The sequence below is a fragment of the Artemia sp. Qi Xiang Cuo genome, chromosome 8, assembly GCF_049724085.1.
Source record: "Artemia sp. Qi Xiang Cuo chromosome 8, ASM4972408v1, whole genome shotgun sequence".
NCBI lineage: Eukaryota > Metazoa > Arthropoda > Branchiopoda > Anostraca > Artemiidae > Artemia > Artemia sp. Qi Xiang Cuo.
The window spans coordinates 25,814,259-25,835,204 of record NC_142801.1 but is presented as its reverse complement, the minus strand read 5'-3'; the positions used below and the strand labels follow the sequence as shown (position 1 = coordinate 25,835,204).

General features: G+C 36.6%; 2 protein-coding genes across 2 annotated transcripts in view; both read left to right on the top strand.

The window, feature by feature from the left end:
* LOC148949278 (uncharacterized) overlaps positions 1-19,115 on the top strand; it is a 328,547-nt gene extending 309,432 nt beyond the window's left edge. The window contains exons 13-14 of the mRNA XM_089092668.1: positions 7,021-7,184; positions 18,845-19,115. Of these exons, the coding sequence (XP_088948794.1) occupies positions 7,021-7,184; positions 18,845-19,060 (380 nt within the window). The 3' untranslated portion in view covers positions 19,061-19,115. The remainder of the gene's footprint in view (positions 1-7,020; positions 7,185-18,844) is intronic.
* Positions 19,116-20,112: 997 nt separating this feature from the next.
* LOC148949277 (putative valine--tRNA ligase, cytoplasmic) overlaps positions 20,113-20,946 on the top strand; it is a 90,170-nt gene continuing 89,336 nt past the window's right edge. Inside the window, exon 1 of the mRNA XM_089093316.1 lies at positions 20,113-20,211. Within this exon, the coding sequence (XP_088949442.1) occupies positions 20,139-20,211 (73 nt within the window). The 5' untranslated portion in view covers positions 20,113-20,138. The remainder of the gene's footprint in view (positions 20,212-20,946) is intronic.

Genomic DNA, 20,946 nt, shown 5'->3' with positions numbered 1-20,946 from the left:
TGAACCTATTACATACTTATTTCTTCATTTTAGACAATGAATATATATTGCAAGTTTGCATACATTAAGATCATCCAAACTGATGTCACCCAAATTGGCAACAGTACAATGAGGTTTCAGATACCTTGCCACAATAAAAACTGCTGAAACCCAAAGGCTCTGGAGCTAGAGTCTCATATAGGCCCAGTGCAGGATTATTTTGATTACAATGACTGAAATCTATATTACAAATTCAAACATAATACCCTGGGAATTTTGATATTTGACCATCTTCCAAACTAATGGTGCCAAAACTCTGTAGGTATTTAGCATTAAAGGAACCACTACATGATTATTTTTTTCTTTTTTAATACACAAATTACTTTACGATTTAAATTTTTGAAACTATGGACGGTATGATCCAGGAAGAAATCCACTACCTGTGCCCAACCTTGGCTTTAAGTGGCCCTGGCTTAAGTTTCCTCACAGAAATCCACGGATTACTTCTAAAATTATACTTGGTCTCTAAGGAAGAAGAGTGGCGTATGCGCAAATTTGTGCACACAGTTCTACATGTTTGAGGGCACAAGTTTGTTTTAATATTAATTTAAAAAAAACTTGTTCCACAAAATAAGTTTTTCAAAGAAAAGTAAAGAACTCCATTAAACAAAAAATGAGCAAACATAAAATCAAACAATCTACTAAGCGTGAAACTACCAGAAATCAGCATCGATAAATAAATGAAACTCAAAACGAGCAGAAATTAACATAAGTTGGGCGCAAAACCCCTATGCCTTCCCAAGGCCAGAACAAAATTTGCACTTTATGGAAAAAAATATAAGTGTTTTTACTTTTATAACTTTAATAAATCAGATATTTTTAACACTTTCATTGCTAAATTGCAGCATATCTATATTAAACTAACAACACACCTACATTTGTATTTTTCAGTGAATCGCAGAATACGCTTTAACTTAGAGCAGGCAAAGGGGTGCTGAACTCAACACAACTTAATCTTTGCTCGTTTTGCTTCCGACTCAGTGATTCACAGTAGTCCTTCTCCGAGTGGAATTTCAGGGATGCACCAAGATAGATATGGAATAGTTTCACTCTAGATAGAGCACCTTACGTTAGTTTTGTTCATTTTTGGTGCAATTGAGTTCTTTACTTTTCTTTTAAAAACTTGTTTTTTGGAAAAATGTTTCTGAATTGATTTCTGTTTTTTTTATATTGACTTAGCCTTTTCAGGAAATAAAACAAATCTTAAAATCTTTTTGTTTTTTACGACTTTAAAATTTTGCCTGCTATTTCTATTCTGGAGAAAAATTTTCAGCAAATTTTAACAACATACACCTTCTTGAAAATCTGGACACAAATAGTAGTGTTTAATTTAGTTTCATACCTCCTCTAGTTGACCTGAAATGGAAAACTTGATACCATTCGCAAAAAAATCTGTCTACTTTCTTTGATAGCTTGGATACACTTACGCTATTTAGATTTGGTTAAATTTTAAGAGCAGAAGTAGCCCCGGAAGTTTGAATATAATACCCTCATTCGTTCCTCGGATACTGCTGAGATGCCTTATTGGGAATTAGCATTATAACAGTGTATTTTGATTTAATCTTAAGGCAACATTTAGTTTTTAAACATTATGGGCAAATGGGAGGGTGGGCGTGGGAGGTTGGGAGTGGAAGGGGGACTAATTCCCCTCTAATCAATTTCGACAATTAAAAAGGGCATCAGCCCTTTCTATTTTCAATCGAATGAGCCCCTTTCGAAGTTCCCACAACAACTCCTTCGATACGAAGTGCCCTGGTCTAAGCAACAACAACAACAACAAAAATATAACTAATCACTTTTGTCCATTAAAAAGGGTACTAGCCCTTTGAATTTCAAATCGAATGAGCCTTTTTTCAAGTTTCTACGACACAGATTTAAAAAATAACATTAAATGTCCCCAGGGCATAACTTATAACCCTTGCCCTGAAAACTGTGGGGGGAGTGTCCTGCTCAAAGGTATAATTTCCTGAACTTTGAACTGCGTGGAACAAAATGGCTATCTCAAAATCTTTATTAGATGTGTTTGGGAAAATGGTGGGCGTGAAAGGGGCGTTAGTTGCTCTCCAATCACTTTCGACTATTAAAAAAGGCACTAGCCCTTTCAATTTCCAATTAAATGAGCCCTTTTGAAGTTTCTACGCTTTCAATAAAAACCTTATAGGCCCCAGGGCATAATTTACAACCTTATCCCTGAGGGCTATGGGGGGCGGGCATCCTCAAAGACCTAATTTCCAGAACTTAAAACTACGTTGAATAAAATGGCTATCTCAAAGTTTTGATTAGATGGGTTTGGGGAAAAGGTGGGCGTGAGAGGCGGGTTAGTTGCCCTATAATCACTTTCGACTATTAAAAAGGGCACTATCCCTTTGAATTTCCAATCGAATGAGCCTTTTTTAAAGTTTCTACGACAACGCCTTCTATAAAAAACCTTATATGCCCCAGGGCATAACTTACAACCTTTGCCCTAAGGGCTGTGGAGGACTATCCTCAAGAACATAATTTTTCTCTGGGAATCAACTACGCTGAACAAAATAGCTATCTGAAAATTTTGATTGGATTAGTTTCGGGAAATGGTGGGCGTGGAAGGGGTGTTAGTCTCCTTCCAATCACTTTCGAATATTAAAAAGGGCACAAGCCACTCCAATTTCCAATTGAATGAGTGCTTTTCGAGGTTTCTACGATAACTTCTTCGATACTAAGTGCCCTGCTCTAAAGGAAAAAATTAATAAATAATACATTGTGCCAACATCTTTCTTATATTCCCCCAGGGTATAACTTAAAACCCTTGCCCTGAGCATTGTGGGGGATTTTCCTCCTCTTTACTCAGTCCCCGTTTCTTGTCTCATTCTCGACTGTCCCCGTTCTTTACTTAGGCAGCTCGATCGCGCTGCCTATGATTTATACAACAACTTTCTATATAAACCTTATATGCCCCCAGGGCATAACTTACAACCCTTGCACTGAGGACTCTGATGGGGTTATCATCCGAAAAGACCTAATTTCCAGAACGTTCAACTACGTTGAACAAAATGGATATCTCAAAATTTTGTTTTGATGGAAAATGGTGGGCGTGAGAGGGGCGTTAGTCGCTATCCAATCACTTTCAACTATTAAAAAAGGCAATAGCCCTTTCAATTTCCAATTGAATGAGCCCTTTGGAAGTTTCTACGACAACGCTTTCAATAAAAACTTTATAGGCCCCAGGACATAACTTACAACCCTTGCACTGAGGGCTCTGGGGGGGGGGGGGGGGTTATCAACCTAAAAGACAAAATTTCCAGAACTTTCAACTACGTTGAACAAAATGGATATCTCAAAATTTTAATTCGATGTGTTTGGGAAAATGATGGACATGAGAGGGGCGTTAGTCGCTATCCAATCACTTTCAACTATTAAACAAGGCACTGGCCCTTTCAATTTCTAATTAAATGAGCCATTTTGAAGTTTCTATGACAACGCTTTCAATTAAAACTTTATATTCCCCCAGGGCATAACTTACAACCCTTGGCCTGAGGGCTGTGGGGTTGTCACCCTTAAAGACCTAATTTCCAAAACTTTCAACTACGTTGAATAAGATTGCTATCTAAAAAATTTTATTGGATGTGTTTGGGGGAATGATGGGCGTGGGGGAGGGGGGGGGGGCTAGTTGCCCTCCAATCACTTTCAACTAATAAAAGGGGCACTAGACTTTTGAATTTCCAATCGAATGAGTCCCTTTTGAAGTTTCTACGACAACGCCTTCTATAAAAACCTTATATGCCCCTAGGGCATAATTTAAAACCCTTGCCCTGAAGTTTGTGGGGGAGTATCCTCCTCAAAAATATATTTTCTATTTGGAAATCAACTACGCTGAACAAAGTGGCTATCTCAAAATTTTTATTGGATGTGTTTGGGGGAATGATGGGCGTGGGGGAGGGAGGGGTCTAGTTGCCCTCCAATTACTTTCGACTATTAAAAAGGGCAGTAGCCCTTTGAATTTCCAATTGAATTAGCACCTTTTGAAGTTTCTACGACAACGCCTTCTATAAAAACCTTGTATGCCCCCAGGGCATAACTTAAACCCCTTGCTCTGAGGGCTCTGGAGGAATATCCTCCTCAAAAACATATTTTCTATCTGGAAATCAACTACTCTGAATAAAATGGCTATCTAAAAATTTTGATTGAATGTGTTTGGGGAAATGATGGACGTGGGGGGGGGGCTAGTTGCCCTCCAATCACTTTCGATTATTAAAGAGGGCACTAGCCCTTCAAATTTCCAATGGAATGAGCCTGTTTAGAAGTTTCTACGACAACACCTTCCATAAAAACCTTATTTGCCCCCTGGGCAAAACTTAAAACCCTTGCCCTGAGGGTTGTGGGGGATTTTCCTCCTCAAAAACATATTCTCTATCTGGAAATCAACTACGCTGAACAAAATGGCTACTTCAAAATTTTTATTGGATGTAATTTAGGCTAGTTGCCCTCCAATCACTTTCAACTATTAAAAAGGGCACTAGAACTCTCAATTTCCGATCGAATAAGCCCCTTTTGAAGTTTTTACGACGACCCCTTCCATATGAAGTGCCCTGCTCTAAAGTAAAAATAATAAATAGTACATTGTGCCAACATCGTTCTTATTTGCCCTCAGAGCATAACTTAAAACCCTTGCCCCGAGGGTTGTGGGGAAGTGTCCTCCTCAAAAACATATTTTCTATGTAGAAATCAACTACGCTGAACAAAATGGCTATCTCAAAATTTTGATTGGATGTGTTTGGGGGAATGATGGGCGTGGGGGGCGCTAGTTGCCCTCCAATCCCTTTTGACTATTAAAAAGGGCACTAGACACTCAAATTTCCAATCGAATGAGCCCTTTTCGAAGTTTCTACGACAATTGCTTCGATACGAAGTGCCCGGGTATGGAGAAAAAAAAACACACATTGTGCCCACATCGTTCTTTACTTAGGCAGCGCTAGCGCGCTACCTATGATTTGAAAAACTGATTTATATTAAACTTGTAAACAAACTATTCTATTAAGGTTCTTTATTTTTATTTTGGAGGACATAAACGGAACCAGAAATGAGATTAATATCCTAAAGATAGTTTATCATGTGACAAATTTCTATATTTAAAGTGACTTTAAAATGTCAGTGAGTGGTTTTCATCAATTCCAATTTGCCCCACGTTTAATATAGCTCATTGCTATATTTTGTGGTTGATTTTTAACACTGAGAGCCAATAAAAACCAATCTTTTTCAACGATAATGGGTTTAATTGGATATCAGTGACACAACTTAACTTCAATAAGCTATATTGAAGGAGGGGTCAAAAATTTGCACGAGTTGTTAAATATTAATTTCTATTTAATTTCATATATGTTTAATTTCATGTTTTCATATTTCACTAATTTTATATTTAATTTCTATTTAATTTTATATTTCACATATTAATTTCATATATGAGTCGAATTTTAAAATATTTTAATTTCTTAATGCGATAACCGTAGAAAAAAAAACCCACTTAGATTGATTTATGAATTGATATTTCTGAGTTGTTTTTTCAGTTTTTGGATTGAAATTCTAATTTTGATTTTCTTTATTACTTCTATAGAATTTTTTCTGACGAGTGTTTTCTTTTTCAAACATTTCTATACAAAATTGCTGAAAAAAATATTTATTCTTGGCTCAAGTAAGGACAATTTTAGTTCGTCGCAACCTGAATAGTGTTAACAGACGCATATAATGAAGGGGAGTTACACTCAATTGGATTGCTGTTGTTTTGTTTTTTTAGTTCACTTAGTTATCTAATATTTTTTTTAGTTATTCGGCTTTCCGATCTTGATTTACATTTTGTCCATTTATTTTTGAGTTCAGCCTTTTATCTGTTTATATTTTTCACTTTCTTTATTATTTATTTCGGTCTGTTTTATTTTTATCTTTAAATAGTAAATTCCATAAGTAAATAGCAGATTAACCTGTTTCTGCATGACATCTTCTCCCTGATACCCGTCGAATATGGAGCAGAATAGGACGAATCCTAAATAACAAACTAGCATATGCGGATGATATCAACCTGATGTCCACTACCGTCCAAGAACTCCAGAGTGAGGCTGACTACATCTCCCAAGCAACCAACCCGTTTAGTATGCAGATTAAAACAAACAAAACCAAAATCACGATCACATCACGACAGGAAATAACAACCCCCCCCCCCTCGATAGTAATAGACGGTAAACAAGTGGAAACAGTTGATCAATTCCTTTACCTCGGCAGTGTTTTGACGGCTGACAATTGCCACACTGTCTGCATTAAGCGCCGCTTCGGTCTTGCCAGCTCTAGCTTCAAACGACAATCAAAGATCTGGAAATCTAGCCACCTTTCGAGCCATCTGAAAGTGCATCTATTCAACAGTCTGATCATACACATTACTCTGTATGGGTGTGAAATCTGGGCATTAAAAACTGAAAACGAGTGCAACCTCCTTGCGTTCGAAATGAGATATCTGCGCCGGATAGACAAGATCAGATATACTAACCATGTCACAAACGAAGAAGTCTGAAGAAGGCTGAAGTCGCAACACACTATCCTGAACAAAATCCAAAAACAGTAGCTGCGCTGGTTCGGCTATGTAAAGCGAATGAATCCCAAACGCCTGCCTAAGATCGCGCTTGAAGGGACAACTGAAGAACTTCGACCACGGGGAAGACCGAACAAAAGGTGGATCGAAAACTTTTACCGACAACGTATTGTCCAACTATCCCGAACTGCACTTGACAGAACAGCATATCGAGCCCTAGTTTATCAGATCCTGGTAGGAGTGGCCCCAAGACGTCCCATGAGGATGTATGGGACCTAAGTAAGTAAGTAGTAAATTCCATAAATTTTGTTTGATTAAGAAACTGACTTATAAATTGACCTTTCCGAATCGAGTCTATAAAGAAGAAGTTGTCCTATAAAGTTTATTTGCTGCTTCTGAAGATTATTATTATTGTTATATTTTTGCAGACGGCTGTGCTCTCTTTCGAGCATTTTTGAAACGTGAATTTAGTGACGAGAACCTTGATTTTTGGTTAGCAATTGAGAAATACAAAAAGTTGCCTGAAGACAAACTTTATGAAAAGGCAGTTTTTATTTATGGTGAATTCGTAGCAGAAGAATCATCGAGAGAGGTATATATGTTTTGAACTATATTATTGAGTTTCTTTTTTGTTTTGTGTGCTATTAACAGGGATTTTCGACGGAGGAGGGTTCTGTGCTCTCCTATTTGTCAGAAGGTTCAGTCACCTTGGTTAAATGCCCTTCACTTTAAATATTTTTAAGATCCTACTAGATTAACCTGGAATTTTTTCCAGGGACTTTTTCGGGAACATGCTAAAGGGAAGCTTCAAGAATTCAGCTAACGAAACTTTGCTGAGGCAACATACTGCAATTGGGGTCGCTCAAGGAAATTACTGGAAGTTTTATCATGGAGTCTATCAAAATTGGACGTTGTAAGCTTCCTGAATTTCGCAAAGGGAATCTACAGTATTCTGGTCAGGAAACCTACCAGAATCTTTCTCAAGGCATACACCTGAACATCGTATTAAGAAAATATGATGTAACTTGCCTCAGAGAATTTACTAGAAGTTTGATTAGGGGATCTACTAGAAATCCTCCACATTTTCTACTTTAATATGGTTCTACAAAATAATCAATATGTTGTAGTTTACCGGTAAAGTACATCCATGATAATTGAAGATAAAACTGACACAACGCTTAGCCGTATGATTTATGCACACAGACAACGGTTGAAATCGCCTTCCCTATGCCCCACAAGTTTCAACTTAATGCTCTAATGCGTTCCTAATATAGTGCTGATACTCCCTTTTATCAATCTGTATGCACAAACTGTCTCTTGATTCGGTTCAACACCCCTAACAACATGGCCTGGAAGTACCAACGTAATAACCTTAGTTTTTCGTGAGATATTGCACAAGCGCCTTTTTGAAAATCCAAAATATATTGTTTCTATTGATTTAGTTTTACGTCCCCCTCAATTTTCCCTGAAAGTTCCAATTTAATACCCTCTTCTGTTCCTGAGATATTGCATCTGTACTATTTTTACAACCTAGATATACTTAAGCTGTTTTGATTTGGTTCAGTAGCAGCAGTAGTAGTAATAGTTGTCATAATTAGTCGCAGTTGCAGTCACAAGTAGCCACAGTCATATGTAGTCACAGTTTCAAGCAGTTGCAGCCACAGTTGTAAGTAGTGGCAGCATCAAGTAGTTCCAATCACTCTGCCAAGCATCCACAGTAGTCTTAAGCAGTTGCAGATGGAATTATTTGTTGCAGTCGTTGTTGCATGTGGTTGCAAACGCAGTTCCATGTAGTCGCTGTTAAAACTAGTCGCAGTCACAAAGAAGTGGAATCGTAATCACAGGAAGTGCCAGTGACAAGTACTTACAGTCCCAAGCGGTAAAGCAGTAACAAGTAGTCGCAGTCACAAGCAGTCAAAGTCGTGAATAGTCGCAGTTGCAGTTACAAACAGTCACAGTAGCAGCAGTAAGAGCAATAGCAGTAGCAGTGGTGACACCAATAGTAGTATTAGTAGTAGTAGCAGTAATAGTACTCACACAGTGCCTTTTGGGCTGGTTCAACGTCCCATCAACATGCCTTGACATTTTCCACTTCAGGCCTGAAAGTTTCACCTTAATACCCTGAGCCTCATTAGCAGCAGTAGTAGTGGCAACATGCACATGGTGTCTGTTCCTTAGTTCAATTTCCCCATCAAAATACCCTAAAATTTTAAACTTAATGCTCTAGGCCTTATGCTTAGTCAAACATCCCCCTCAATATGCCCTGAAAGTTTCAACTTAATGCTCTAAACCGTTACCGAGGTATTGCTGATACTCCCTTTTGAAAAATTGTACAGACGTGTTTTGATTTAGTTTGATATCCCCCTGAACATTCCTTAAAGTCTCACCTTATTACCCTTAGTCTCAGTAGCATTAGTAGTCGTAGTAGTAGTAGTAGCAGCAAGAGTGGCAGTAGTATTAGTTTGCACATAGTGCATTTTGGTTAGTTCAGCCTGCCCTGAAATTTTCAATTTAATACTTTAAGACGTTCCTGAGTTATTACTCATACGCCCTTTTGACAACTGCATGCACGCGGTGTGTTTTGATTTAGTTCAACATCCCTCTAAACATTCCCCGAATGTTTATCTTAATAGCCTTAGCATTAGTAGTAGTAGTAATCGTAGTAGTAGTAATAGTAGCACTAGTAGCAGAAATAGTAGTAGTATGCACAAGCGCCTTTTGATTAGTTTAAAATTCCCCTCAACATGTCCTGAAAGTTTCAACTTAATAGCCCTAAGTATTTCCTGGGACATATCGGATACATCCTTTTGACAATCTGCATGCACATAGTGTGTTTTGATTTAGTTAAACATCCCCTCGATATTCCATAAAATTTTTATCTTAATACCTTTGGCTTTACTAATAGCAATAACAGAAGTAAGAGTAGTAGCAGTAGATGTAGTAATAGTTGTAGTAGTAGGAGTAGTAGTAACAGCAAAGGAAGGTACCCGTTGTTTTGTTCAACATTCCCCTCAACATGCCCTATAGGTTTCAACTTAATACTTCAGGCCGTTCCTAATATATTGCTGATACGCCCTTTTGACAACCTACATGCATATAGTGGGTTTTGATTCAGTTCAACTTCCCCATCAAGATTCCCTGAAATTTTCACTTCAATAGCCTTAACAGTAGTTGCAGTTGAAGAAGTAATAGTAGTACTAGTAGTAGCAGTGTAGTAGTTGTAGTAGTAGAAGCGTGCGCATATTGCCTATTCGTCAATTAATCGTCCCCCTCATCATTCCCTGAAGGTTCTAGTTTAAAACTCACAAAACTGTGGAATCACGGACAACTGTGGAAAATGAATGGAAAACATACAGTGACATCTAAACAAAGAAAACATTTCATGTCGGGACCTCTATTGTTGTTTTTTTTTTTTTTACTATTTCCGCTTTCTTAAAATTGTAGTTTTGTCTTCCTGTCCGTCCCTTTTTTCTATTGGAAAAATATTGTGCGTGTGGGCTCGATATATTTGGGATCTATTCATGGGCACCCATAGGCTAAATTTTAGGGGGAGCTTACCTGGTCTAATCAGCATTTCCAATTCTGTATAATTGAAATATCAAGACAAAATATCACAGGCAGTGCGATAGCGCTGCCTAAGGAAAGAGCGATGTGGGCACAATATTATTTATTTTTAATTTTTAGGCCAGGGTGGTTCTTATAGAAAGTAATGTCATAGAAACTTCCAAAAGAGTTCATGTAGGGCAACTAACCCCCCCCCCCTCATCCACGTCAATCACTTCCCCGAACACCTCCAATCAAAACTTCGAGCTAGTTATTTCGTTTGACGTAGTTTAAAAGTCCATATATCATGTCTTTTAGGACGAGCCCTCCCCCCCCCACAGTCCACAGGGCAAGGGCTGTAAGCTATGCTCCGAGGGCATATAAGGTTTTTATGGAAGCAGTGGTCGTATAAACTTCTGAGGGGGCTCATTAGATTGGAAATCCAAAGTTTAAGTGCCATTTTTAAGAGTCAAATATATTGGCGGGCAGCTATACCCCTCCCCCCCCCCCCCCGCTCAAGTTTTATTTTCCCCAAATGCATCTGATAGAAACTTTGAGATAGCCATGTGTTCAAAATAGTCCAAAGATTTCATAGCACGGCCTTCGGGGTTGACACAACCCCCTAGAGTATGGGGGTAAGGGTTGTAAGTTATTCCCCGGGGGAATCTAAGTTTTTTATGAAGGGTGGTCGTGTGAACTTTAGAGGAGGTTCATTTGATTGGAAATGTATAGATCTAGTTCGATTTTAAACGTCAAGCGTGATGGAGAGAAAATAGCCCCCCTCTCCCTCCCTAATATCCTCTTTTCCCCAAACACAGTCGATCGAAATTGTGAGATAGCCGTTTTGTAACCAATAGTCCAAAGAGAATATAACAATGTCGTCAATGAATCAAACAATTTATTCAGCAAAAAAATTCACAACAAAACACTTCAACATAGACTCCCCAGTAAGGCTCTATGGCCAGGAAAAAACAGGGGAGAAAAAAAAAATGAAACAAATACATAAGAAAAAACATTTTCAACACAATACATTTACAGCTTTCCGAGACTCAACACAAGAGAGAGAAAAAAATTTAAAAAAATACAATTTTTAAAAGACTCAAAGTTTAAGACTTTAAGAGACCCCTCCCCCTCAAAAAATAAAAATAAGAAAGAAAAAAAGAATAAAATCTCCCTAAAAAAAAAAAAAAAAAAAAAAAAAAAAAAAAAAGACAGAGTTTCAGAGTTCAGAGTTTTCATTCGCCAATAAATACAAAATGGAAATATAATACCCTTATTCCCCTCGAAAGGCTCCATGGCCAGGGATACAAGGGGGATAAAAAAAATACACAATATACGCAAAAACCAAAAAAGGAAACATTCTCCAAATAATATGCAATATTAAAAAGAGAACACACCTCAGGCCTGGGAGTAAAAGCGCAGAAAAGACAATCATACACCTTGAAATAAACACTCAGGGGATATCAACTCCTCAGAAAAAGAAAAAACAATAAATAAAATAAATAATAAAATAAATAAATAAAAAAAGAAATGCTATTTTGATTGATTCTTAACTTTATGGTCCTTAAGTTTGGGACTTGTTTGGCACTTTTAAAAGTCCCAAACGAGTGGCATCTCTGTACTGAAGAAGGTCGGGAATTCAAGACCTATTGACAAGCAATGAGAGTTTTGAAATCCGATCGCATAGTAGGGGTAGGAGGAAGGAAGATATTAAATGAAGAACGAAGGCTATATGGAGCTGAATCAGAAATAAACACAGGAGTTTTTTTTGAAGAGATTTTGGAAGATTGCCATGAAGCTGATGAAAGACAAAAGAGGCACAAGAAAGAATGTAAATAGACTGTAGATTTAAGAGTGGCTTTGGTGAGGAACAGTTGGTGTCCATAACCAGACGCCGTGCTTTATTATGCATGACAGAAAGTGACGCAGCGTAGAGGGAAAGGTAGACATCCATACACTGGGGCAATAGGAAACATATGACTGTACAAAGCGGAAAAAAAGAAGCTTAAGAATAGATTCAGGAAATATGTCTCCAAGTTTACGAACGATACCCAAACTCCGTGAGACCTTAACCCTAATCATGGCTATATGGTTTCTAAATGAAAGGTTCTCATCAAGCAGGATACCAAGAAACCAGACCACCCTATTCTCTGGTCTACACAAGGAGCCTTGTGACACCTGAAGTTGTGTAAGCTGAGGAAATGCTATACAATTCGAGAAAAATAAGAAAATGTGACTTACTAACATTCAAGGCCAAGTAATTAGCATCAAACCATGAAAAAACTCTCTCAAATATTGCCACAAGGTTAGACTTGATATCACATTCCGTCTTCCGGAAAGTCCCAAGAGTGGTGTCATCAGCAAAAGCAACGAATACAAAGGAGAATCAGGATGACACAGCTCGAAGCATCCTAGAGGCCTCGTGTTTTTAGCTCCTGAAACCAGATCATTAACATAAATCAGAAATAAAACGGGGCCGAGAACAGATCCTTGAGGAACGCCACAATCTACTTCAGAAGGGCTCCGGAAAAGCGGATCAATTGAAATAGGCCTACCAGAAAAATAAGATTCAAAGCAAGAGAAAGCATTTGATCTTATACCAATATGCGATATTTTCCAAAGAAGAATCCGATGAGTCAAGGAATCAAAAGCTTTACAGACATCTAAAAATAAAGCTGCCAGTATATCACCAGAATCTATTGCCAAATGAATAAAATTAAAGAGAGTTGTGCAAGCATGCTCTGTAGAGTGATTCGCTCGGAATCCAAACTGGAAATCATGCAAGAATTATTTTGTATCCAGAAAATAAGAAGCCTGGATAGCATAGCCTTCTAAAAAATTTTGCTGAAAACAGATAGGAGAGAATTTTGCCTATAATTAGCAGAATCACTCCGAAAACCACCTTTATAAAGCACTATAACCTTAGCTCGCTTGAGAAATTCAGGAAAAATTCGTTTGTCAAAAAACAGATTTAAAAGCTTGGCCAATGGTGACAGAATAGCTGGTAGAATGGCACGGATAATCCTTTTAGGAATTCTGTCTCGCTCTGAAGACGATGATCCTTTAAGAGTATTCGCGCTACGAGCTACCTCAAACTCAGAAACTGAGTTCAAAACCATCGACTTTAAACTTGAGGGTCCAAGATAGGCTCTGAAATCACAACGAGAAACTGCAGAGCTTGCAGAGGAAGCAGTTGTATTTCCTATATTAGCAAAATAAGAGGTGAGCTCTAGACGAGTATCTTCTTCTCCTTGGACGGTTTTATCATCGACTATCAGCGTTGTTGGAACTGAATGCAGAGGGGGAGTAGGTCTAAGAACCGAATTAATTAAATACCATGTCTTCCTAACATCCTTTCGCATTCAGAAAATTTCCTATAATAATACTGAGACTTAGCTTTCCGACACAGAGAATTAAATGTATTCTCATAGGCCTTGAACCTTTGATGATGACCTACAGATGATGAAGCCTTGTAAAGCTTCCACAAACAATTTCTCCTTTTCCAGCTTTTATGGAGACCTGGAGTCATTCATGGATTCGACGGTGCCATCCTTTTCGAAGTATGGGACGCTGAACCGTGATGGCAAACATCTAGGGTACTTTCTTTCACTAAATCATGAGAGATATCAAAAGAGCGGTTAAAATCCGAATCAGAAATCAAACTATCCCATGGCTGATCAGTCAGACGGGAATTAAGTAGACTAAGCTCAGTATAACCAAAATGGAAAACTGGGAGACTAGATGGTGATACTATGCGCTGCGCTTGATGAGCGCTCTTATATCGGGAAATAGCGGGGAAATGATCAGAAATATCACTAACCAGCACCGAATCGTCTAAGACATCTAGTGATGAAAAAAAATTATCAATAAGAGACACATGCGTATCAGTAACTAGGGTTGGTATACAAACTGAAGGTAGAGTTCCCGAAGAGAGTATCATCGACAAAAGATCTATAGCTGAAGTAGAATTTTGATCCAGCAGGTTAAGGTTGAAATTACCCATAAGGATTAGTTCACAGTGTTTCTTTTGGACTGAATCCAAAACCTCTTCCAGAATTTTCATAAACGAAAGAATAGATCAACGAGGGGTCCTGTAAACCAAACCCACAGCTAAATCCTTACAGCCTGACTTAATCTCAATAAAAAGGGATTCCAATATTCCTTCCTCTTTTCTGCTCAAATCACTTCGGACAGTGTGTGCAAGACGATCAGCAAAATAAAGGGCAAGGCCACCTCTCGCCATCTGTTTCCTGTTCAGCCTCTCCATCCTATATCCTGGAATATCTAAAAGCATATCCTTATTTGAATCCAGGAAAGTTTCACATAATCCAATAATATCAGGAGTTTCACCACTAACGATCCGTTTCAGCTCATCAAAAGATGAACAAAGTCCCTGAATGTTAAGGTGCAGCACAGAGAAAACACCATCTCGTTGAGAGGATGCAGAACCATTTAATTGCGAAACATACTTACTTTTATTAGCCAAACTAGGATCATTATTGTTCTGATCTCTACTTCCAACTGAATTATTAATTACACTTTCAATATCTAAAGGATTATTTTGTAACTCACCAAAACTTTCCCCCAAAGAGTTGATACCGCCCTGGTCATCAAAAGAAGTCATCAACTTACTTACAGTGGATGGTAGATCCGCTCCGCGACCAAACCCACCAGACCAAAGGTTGTCAACATCACTGCAGAGCGATGGCATCTATACAAAGGTAGCGCTGAACTCATTTTTGTACACACAAGAAACTGAAAAACAAAAAGAAAAGCCAAAACAATTGAATCTGAAATAAGAAATAGTGTATATAAAAAAAAATTTTACTGAATGTATGAATGGCGAGATACTAAACATATCTAAAAAAAAAAAAAAAAATTATTTTTAGACACAGTGGCAATGAAAACAGAACAAAATATTGATAGACAATGATATTACATAGACAGGAATAGAGAAACAAGAGAACAGAAAAACAAAGAGAAAAGAAAAAAGTAAGAAAAAAATGTAAATATTAAAACATGTCCTCGATTGACCGAAGTCTACGTGGAGTGTTCTCATTGGGAAGGCGGACAAAAATACGCCCTTGATCAGACCAAACACACTTGTTGCCATATCTCTCACGAGCTGTGTTCAGAATATCCCGCCGCTGGCGGGTTAGATTTTCCAAAAAAATACCATGTTTTGCAAGTTTCTTCTTAGCTGCGTAAACACTTTTCGTAGTCTCTTTGTCACGGAATGTAATCTATATAAGGAGCAATTTTATCAGACGACGCAGAAATTCCAAAGGCAAATCGGTACACTTTGCTTATGTCAGCATCAGTTATTCTGGTGAGTTCCATCTTTCCTCGGAGGATATTTAAAATGGTAGTCTTCAGGTCCGAATTTGGATTTTGTTTAACGCCATTGAACATGAGGGAATCAAGTCTCGAGTCTTGGTCGATATCATCTATACGCCGCTCAATCTGAAGTATTCTATCATCTAGAGATTCAAGGTGATTTTTTATAGACTGTTGTTTTTAAATTTCAGTAAATTTCGGGGTATAATCCACAATAATAGATTGATAAACTTCCGAAACAATGTTTTCAACCGAGAATTTCGTTTTATCAATCGTAGCTAGGCGAGTTAACACCTCTGATTCAATGTCCTTTCTCAAGTTATCCTTAGTGCGAGCAATTTCTATTTATGTTGCCATTATTCGTGCTACAACTTCATTAGCCTCACTAAAAGCACTTGTGCTCTGAGCGGCTACAGTGTTTGGAACCATGGAAATGGACTGATCAATCCTTTTTGTCTTCTTAAATTTTTAAATTTAAAGCTTTTTTAACACTTTTCGCAGTTTTTTTCGAAGCTTCATTCTTATTAGATTCGAAATTAAGTAGGCTAATCTCTGCTACCGTCTTCTGATCTTGAGACCCATAACAATATACCGAATATTTCCAACTGCCTGATATAATCTTCATGGAGTCAATAATTCTGACGGGCCATAGAGGATACCCTGGGAATTTAGCAAAAGCAAGATCACTCGATTTATATAAAGCCTTATCAAAGAGAATTACTGCCAAGGGGGTGTTTAATGGCCCCCCTAATAAACCGAAAATCCAAGTTAATTGGCTATCTATCCAATAAACAGTTTATCCAATTGAGTTATCGTGATACACTCCAATAAGTCCTTTAAATGTAACCAGAAAAGATTTAATTTCTGGAAATTCCACTATGTGCATGCGGACTTCCAAAAAGGTGACAAAGCAATATCTCAAGAACAATTTATATCATTAAGTTAGACCTTTAAGAGAAATTTGTGCGGATTTTGAACTAGCCAGAAGGCACTGTGTGTATACTTTTAATACTATCACTACATTTACTGTAACTAATGACGCTAAGAGTATTAAGGTGACATTTTTAGGAAGTGTTTAGGAGGAGTTCCCTAAACGAACTAAACGAAAAAAACTGTATGCATGCAGGTTTTCAAAAAGGCATATAAGCCATACCATAGGCAGCATCACTTTACCGTAGCTAGAAATATCATTGAAACATTTAAAGAAGCTAATTCGATTCAAAATTAAAAGTTTTAGGGTCCCTCTTAAGAGCAAAGAGAGAGGGCAATCAGCCAGTTCTTCGAGCCTATTTACTTCCTACAGACGTCAAGACAAAACTTTGAGACAACTATTTTGCTCAGCATAGTAGAACGGTCCAGCAACTATGTCAACCCCCTACAATTATGCAATTGGCCCATTATTCTGTATAACTAAATGCTGCTTTAAAACTAAATAAAAAAGTATTGTTTTTGCGATTGCCAATAAGACACTTCAGCAATATATCGAGAACGACTGGGGGTGTTAAGTTGAATCTTTCGGGGCTAGTACTGTTACTACTTCTGCTCTTATAATTTAAACAAATAAATAGAGCGTAAGTGTATCCAGGTTGTCAAAGAGGATAGATAGAATCATTTGGGAATGATATTAAGTTTCATTTTTTCAGATCAACTTGAGGAGGTATAAAATTAAATTAAAAAATAGTATTTGTGTCAGATTTAAAATTTTTTAAAAAGTTTCTCCCAACATTCAAATAGCAAGCCAAACTATGGATTCTTATACAAAAAAAAAAACAAAAAAAACAGAAAGATAAAAAAAAAATATTCATGAAAATGGCTGTCAATAAACAACAGAAATTAATTTAAAAAAACTTTTTCCACAAAACAAGTTTTTCAAAGAAAAGCAAATGGGCAGAAATGATGTCAAGTAATCGTCTAAGCATAAAACTACCACAAATCGCTCTCAATGAATAAATTAAACTCAAAACGAAAAAAAAATTATAAAAAATAACCGGGTCAAACTCATAACGAGCAAAAATTAACATTAGTAGGGCTGATAACCCCCATGCCTTCTGAAGACCAAAACATATTTTGTGCTTCACTGAAAAAAAAACATGTCTGAATGTTTTTACTTTTTTTACTTTGACTTTAAGGAATAAATATCAGTATAGGTATATTAAAATTTCAATCCATGGTCATTTGTTTTTTTTGTTTTTTTTTTTTTTCATTAAATCCTAAATTATGTTCTGGTCATGAAAAGTCATGGGGGTTGTCAGCCCTAGTAATATAATTTTTGCTTGTTTTAAGTTTGACTGGGCGATTTATTCTATTTTCTTTTCGTTTTGAGTTTCATTTATTTTTATAGTGATTTGTGGTAGTTTTACGCTTGGAAGATTATTTGGTTTTATTTTTGCCAATTTTTGGCTTAATGGAGCACTTTACTTTTCTTTGAAAAACTTATCTAGTGGGAAAGTTTTTTTTTTAAATTAATACAAATATAAGGTAGCGTAATTAAGCCAAGGGAGGGGGGGGGGGGTTGGAACCCCCCTTACCCCCACCCCATATGTGCGCCCATGGACCTATTTCTATCTTAATTTTCAATACCTCTATTAAAACTAATTTGCACTTTTTTTCCTTTGATTTCATTTTTATAAAGGAAGGCAGCGTTATTTAAATCAGAATCGAAATCAGAATCCACAACGTAATTCAAATAGATCAAACCAATAATAAAATGTACTTTAGCACAGGTCTAAACTTAGATAACACATGAACAATAACAAAATTGTTTTCGGCGCTAGATTTTGAAAGACAGTTACTTAGTTTTTCAATATATTCTAAAGTCAAAAAAAGATGAAATACTGAAATTTTCCAACTTGGCTATTGGTATGCTAAAATAAAAGCCTGCAATAAATCTCCTTGTAAGTTTCTACCACTGTTGTTTCATTTAACTTAGGCAATTTGGCTTCTGGCGATGGCCAAAAGTGAGGAATTCCATTTTTTGTTTGCCTTTAGGAGTCAAAAGCAGGGAATTTTTTTTTCGTCTAACTATGAGAGAGAAACGAGAAAGGATTAATTTTGTTTACACTATTTTGTGTTACCAATTTTGTGTTACCTGTACTTATTCTCAACTAGCTCCGATGCCAATAAAAGTTAAAAAGTATTGTTTATTTTACTCGTTTTTACCGTATGTTGTTAACGTGTATAACAAATGTAAACAACGTTAATTTTGAAACAGTGCTTAAATGGTTTTGCTGTAGTTTAAACTGGAGAAACAGGACTTTTATACAAAAGTGATATTTTTTATTATCTTTTCCTACCCAACTCCATTTATGAATCTTCTTCTGTTATACTGAGAAATATTTCGCTATAGTTGTTTGACACTCCTTCACTTTTTAGGTAAATTTGAATGGCGAAGTACGAAAAGCCTTACACAAAGCATGTAGTGGATTAAGTCCGGAAGATTTCAGCAGAAACATCTTCAACTTGGCCCAGCGCCACATAGCTGATGTACTGAAAAATGATTCTTATCCTCGCTTTATACAGTCGACGCTTTACAAAGAATTACTTCACCCTACTTCCTCAGACAAAGCCCCTGCATTATTTAGTTTGTAAAATTGTTTAGTTCAATACACCGCATAAAAAGTAATTAGTTGTTTCTTTTTGAAAGGGCTTGTGCACAATCTTGGCATCGATATTTTCGAATTTTTTATTTCTAAATTTTGACATTTAACAGAAATTAATTGCTTTTTATTTAGTCCAAGCTGGCAAAATACAATACTTTCGTCACATTCTGGTAAAACACAAAATACTGAGAGTGAAATACGATTTATGAAATTAAAATGCAGAAAGCATGCACGGTTAAAATATGAGAACAGAAAAAAACTGCATATGATTTGTATATGAGTTTTTCTTCTATAAGGGGAAAATAAAAACTTGATGCCACTATATTCCACCTCCAGAAAGAATTAAATTAAGGAACTCACGGTGATTTAGGTTTTTCCTTAGAAGAATATACATCGGTGGCAGTAAAGGGTTTCTGCCTCAAGCATTGGCTATTAATTGACAAAATATAAAGTCCTATTTGTCATATCCTAATTTAGCTTCATCAAGAAGATTAGTTTCTATAATTCTCTGTTTACCTCGCCAAATATTTATGTTGACTGAAGGATATTCATCAAACAGTTATATGGTAAAGACTGACAAGTAATCAAAAGAAAATTTTTAATTATTTCAAAAGTTATATTGAATTCTCTGTTATTTCTGTTTTAAAGATTAAATGTTTTGAATTAGTTGACTTTTGACGTGCAAAATCCATGGAAATATTTTGAAGAAATTGAAGAATGACAAACGCAAGTACCAATTCTATTATGAAGGGTGAGCGAAAGTACAGAATGTTTAGCCCTCAGTCATCCATCGCACCTCTTGACTGAAGGGACATGAAAAGAAGAATATTCTCGCCGGTTCAGAATGTGATGTCTGGTGCCACATCCTTTTCCTTGACTTTTTTTTACCAAATTTATCGGTTACCAAAAGTTGGTGAATTTGACAGTAGTATAATCTGTGGATGGTTAAAGACCTTTGTGTTCTGCCTTCCATGAAAAGGTGTAAGTTGAAAGTGTAGACGCTTCCTAAAGCGAGAAAGGCAAATTATTTAAAATAAAATTCCGTGCAAATCGGCTGCTCATTTGAAATGAGAACTATTAAATCTAGTTTTTACGCTCGTTCTTTAAAATTTCATCTCTACTTTCAATTGTTATCAAAAAGTGAGTTCCAAAATTGTTTTTACTAGGTTAAGTGTGAAAAATACTTGAAAAGTATGATTGCACAAAAATCTCTAGCCTAGGATAATAGCCTCTTTTAGAGGATTAGCCTCTAAAAATCCTTCTTTTTCCAGCTTAGAAGAAAAAAAAATTACAATAGGCCTAAACCACCATGCTGACGAAATGTGTTAGGCCTAAATCTTTTGAAATTGTCACTAAATTGCCTAATAAGTTGTTTTATAGATAGCACTATCCAGGCTGTTATTAATTCCATTTTTTTTAATGGGTAGTGGCTAAAATACAAAATAGCCTATTAATACAACCTAAACTAACTTCAGCTCAAAATCAACAGACTTGGCTAGGAACTTGTTTGTTGAACTCGGCCAGAATGAATGCTATCTGTAAAAACAATTTATTATAGTGGTAATTTCAAATTTCATTTTAGCATGGACGTTTATTGTAAAATTTTTCTTTTAAGTTGGAAAAAGAAGGATTTTTAGAGGAAACGGAATTAGGCACTATTAGACAATACACAAAAGAGTTGTACCATTCAATTCCCCATTGAACAGTGTTTCAAATTAAAATCATTACCATTGTACCTGGGTAAATTATTTGATATTTTAGGCAAGTAGGCTATTTTACAGGACAGAAGGTAAATAGGAGTAGGCCTAAAAGAAATATTGGCTAGCCTACCAGTCTTGTTGTACCCCTCTCCCCCCTCATACAGTGGCAAAAATT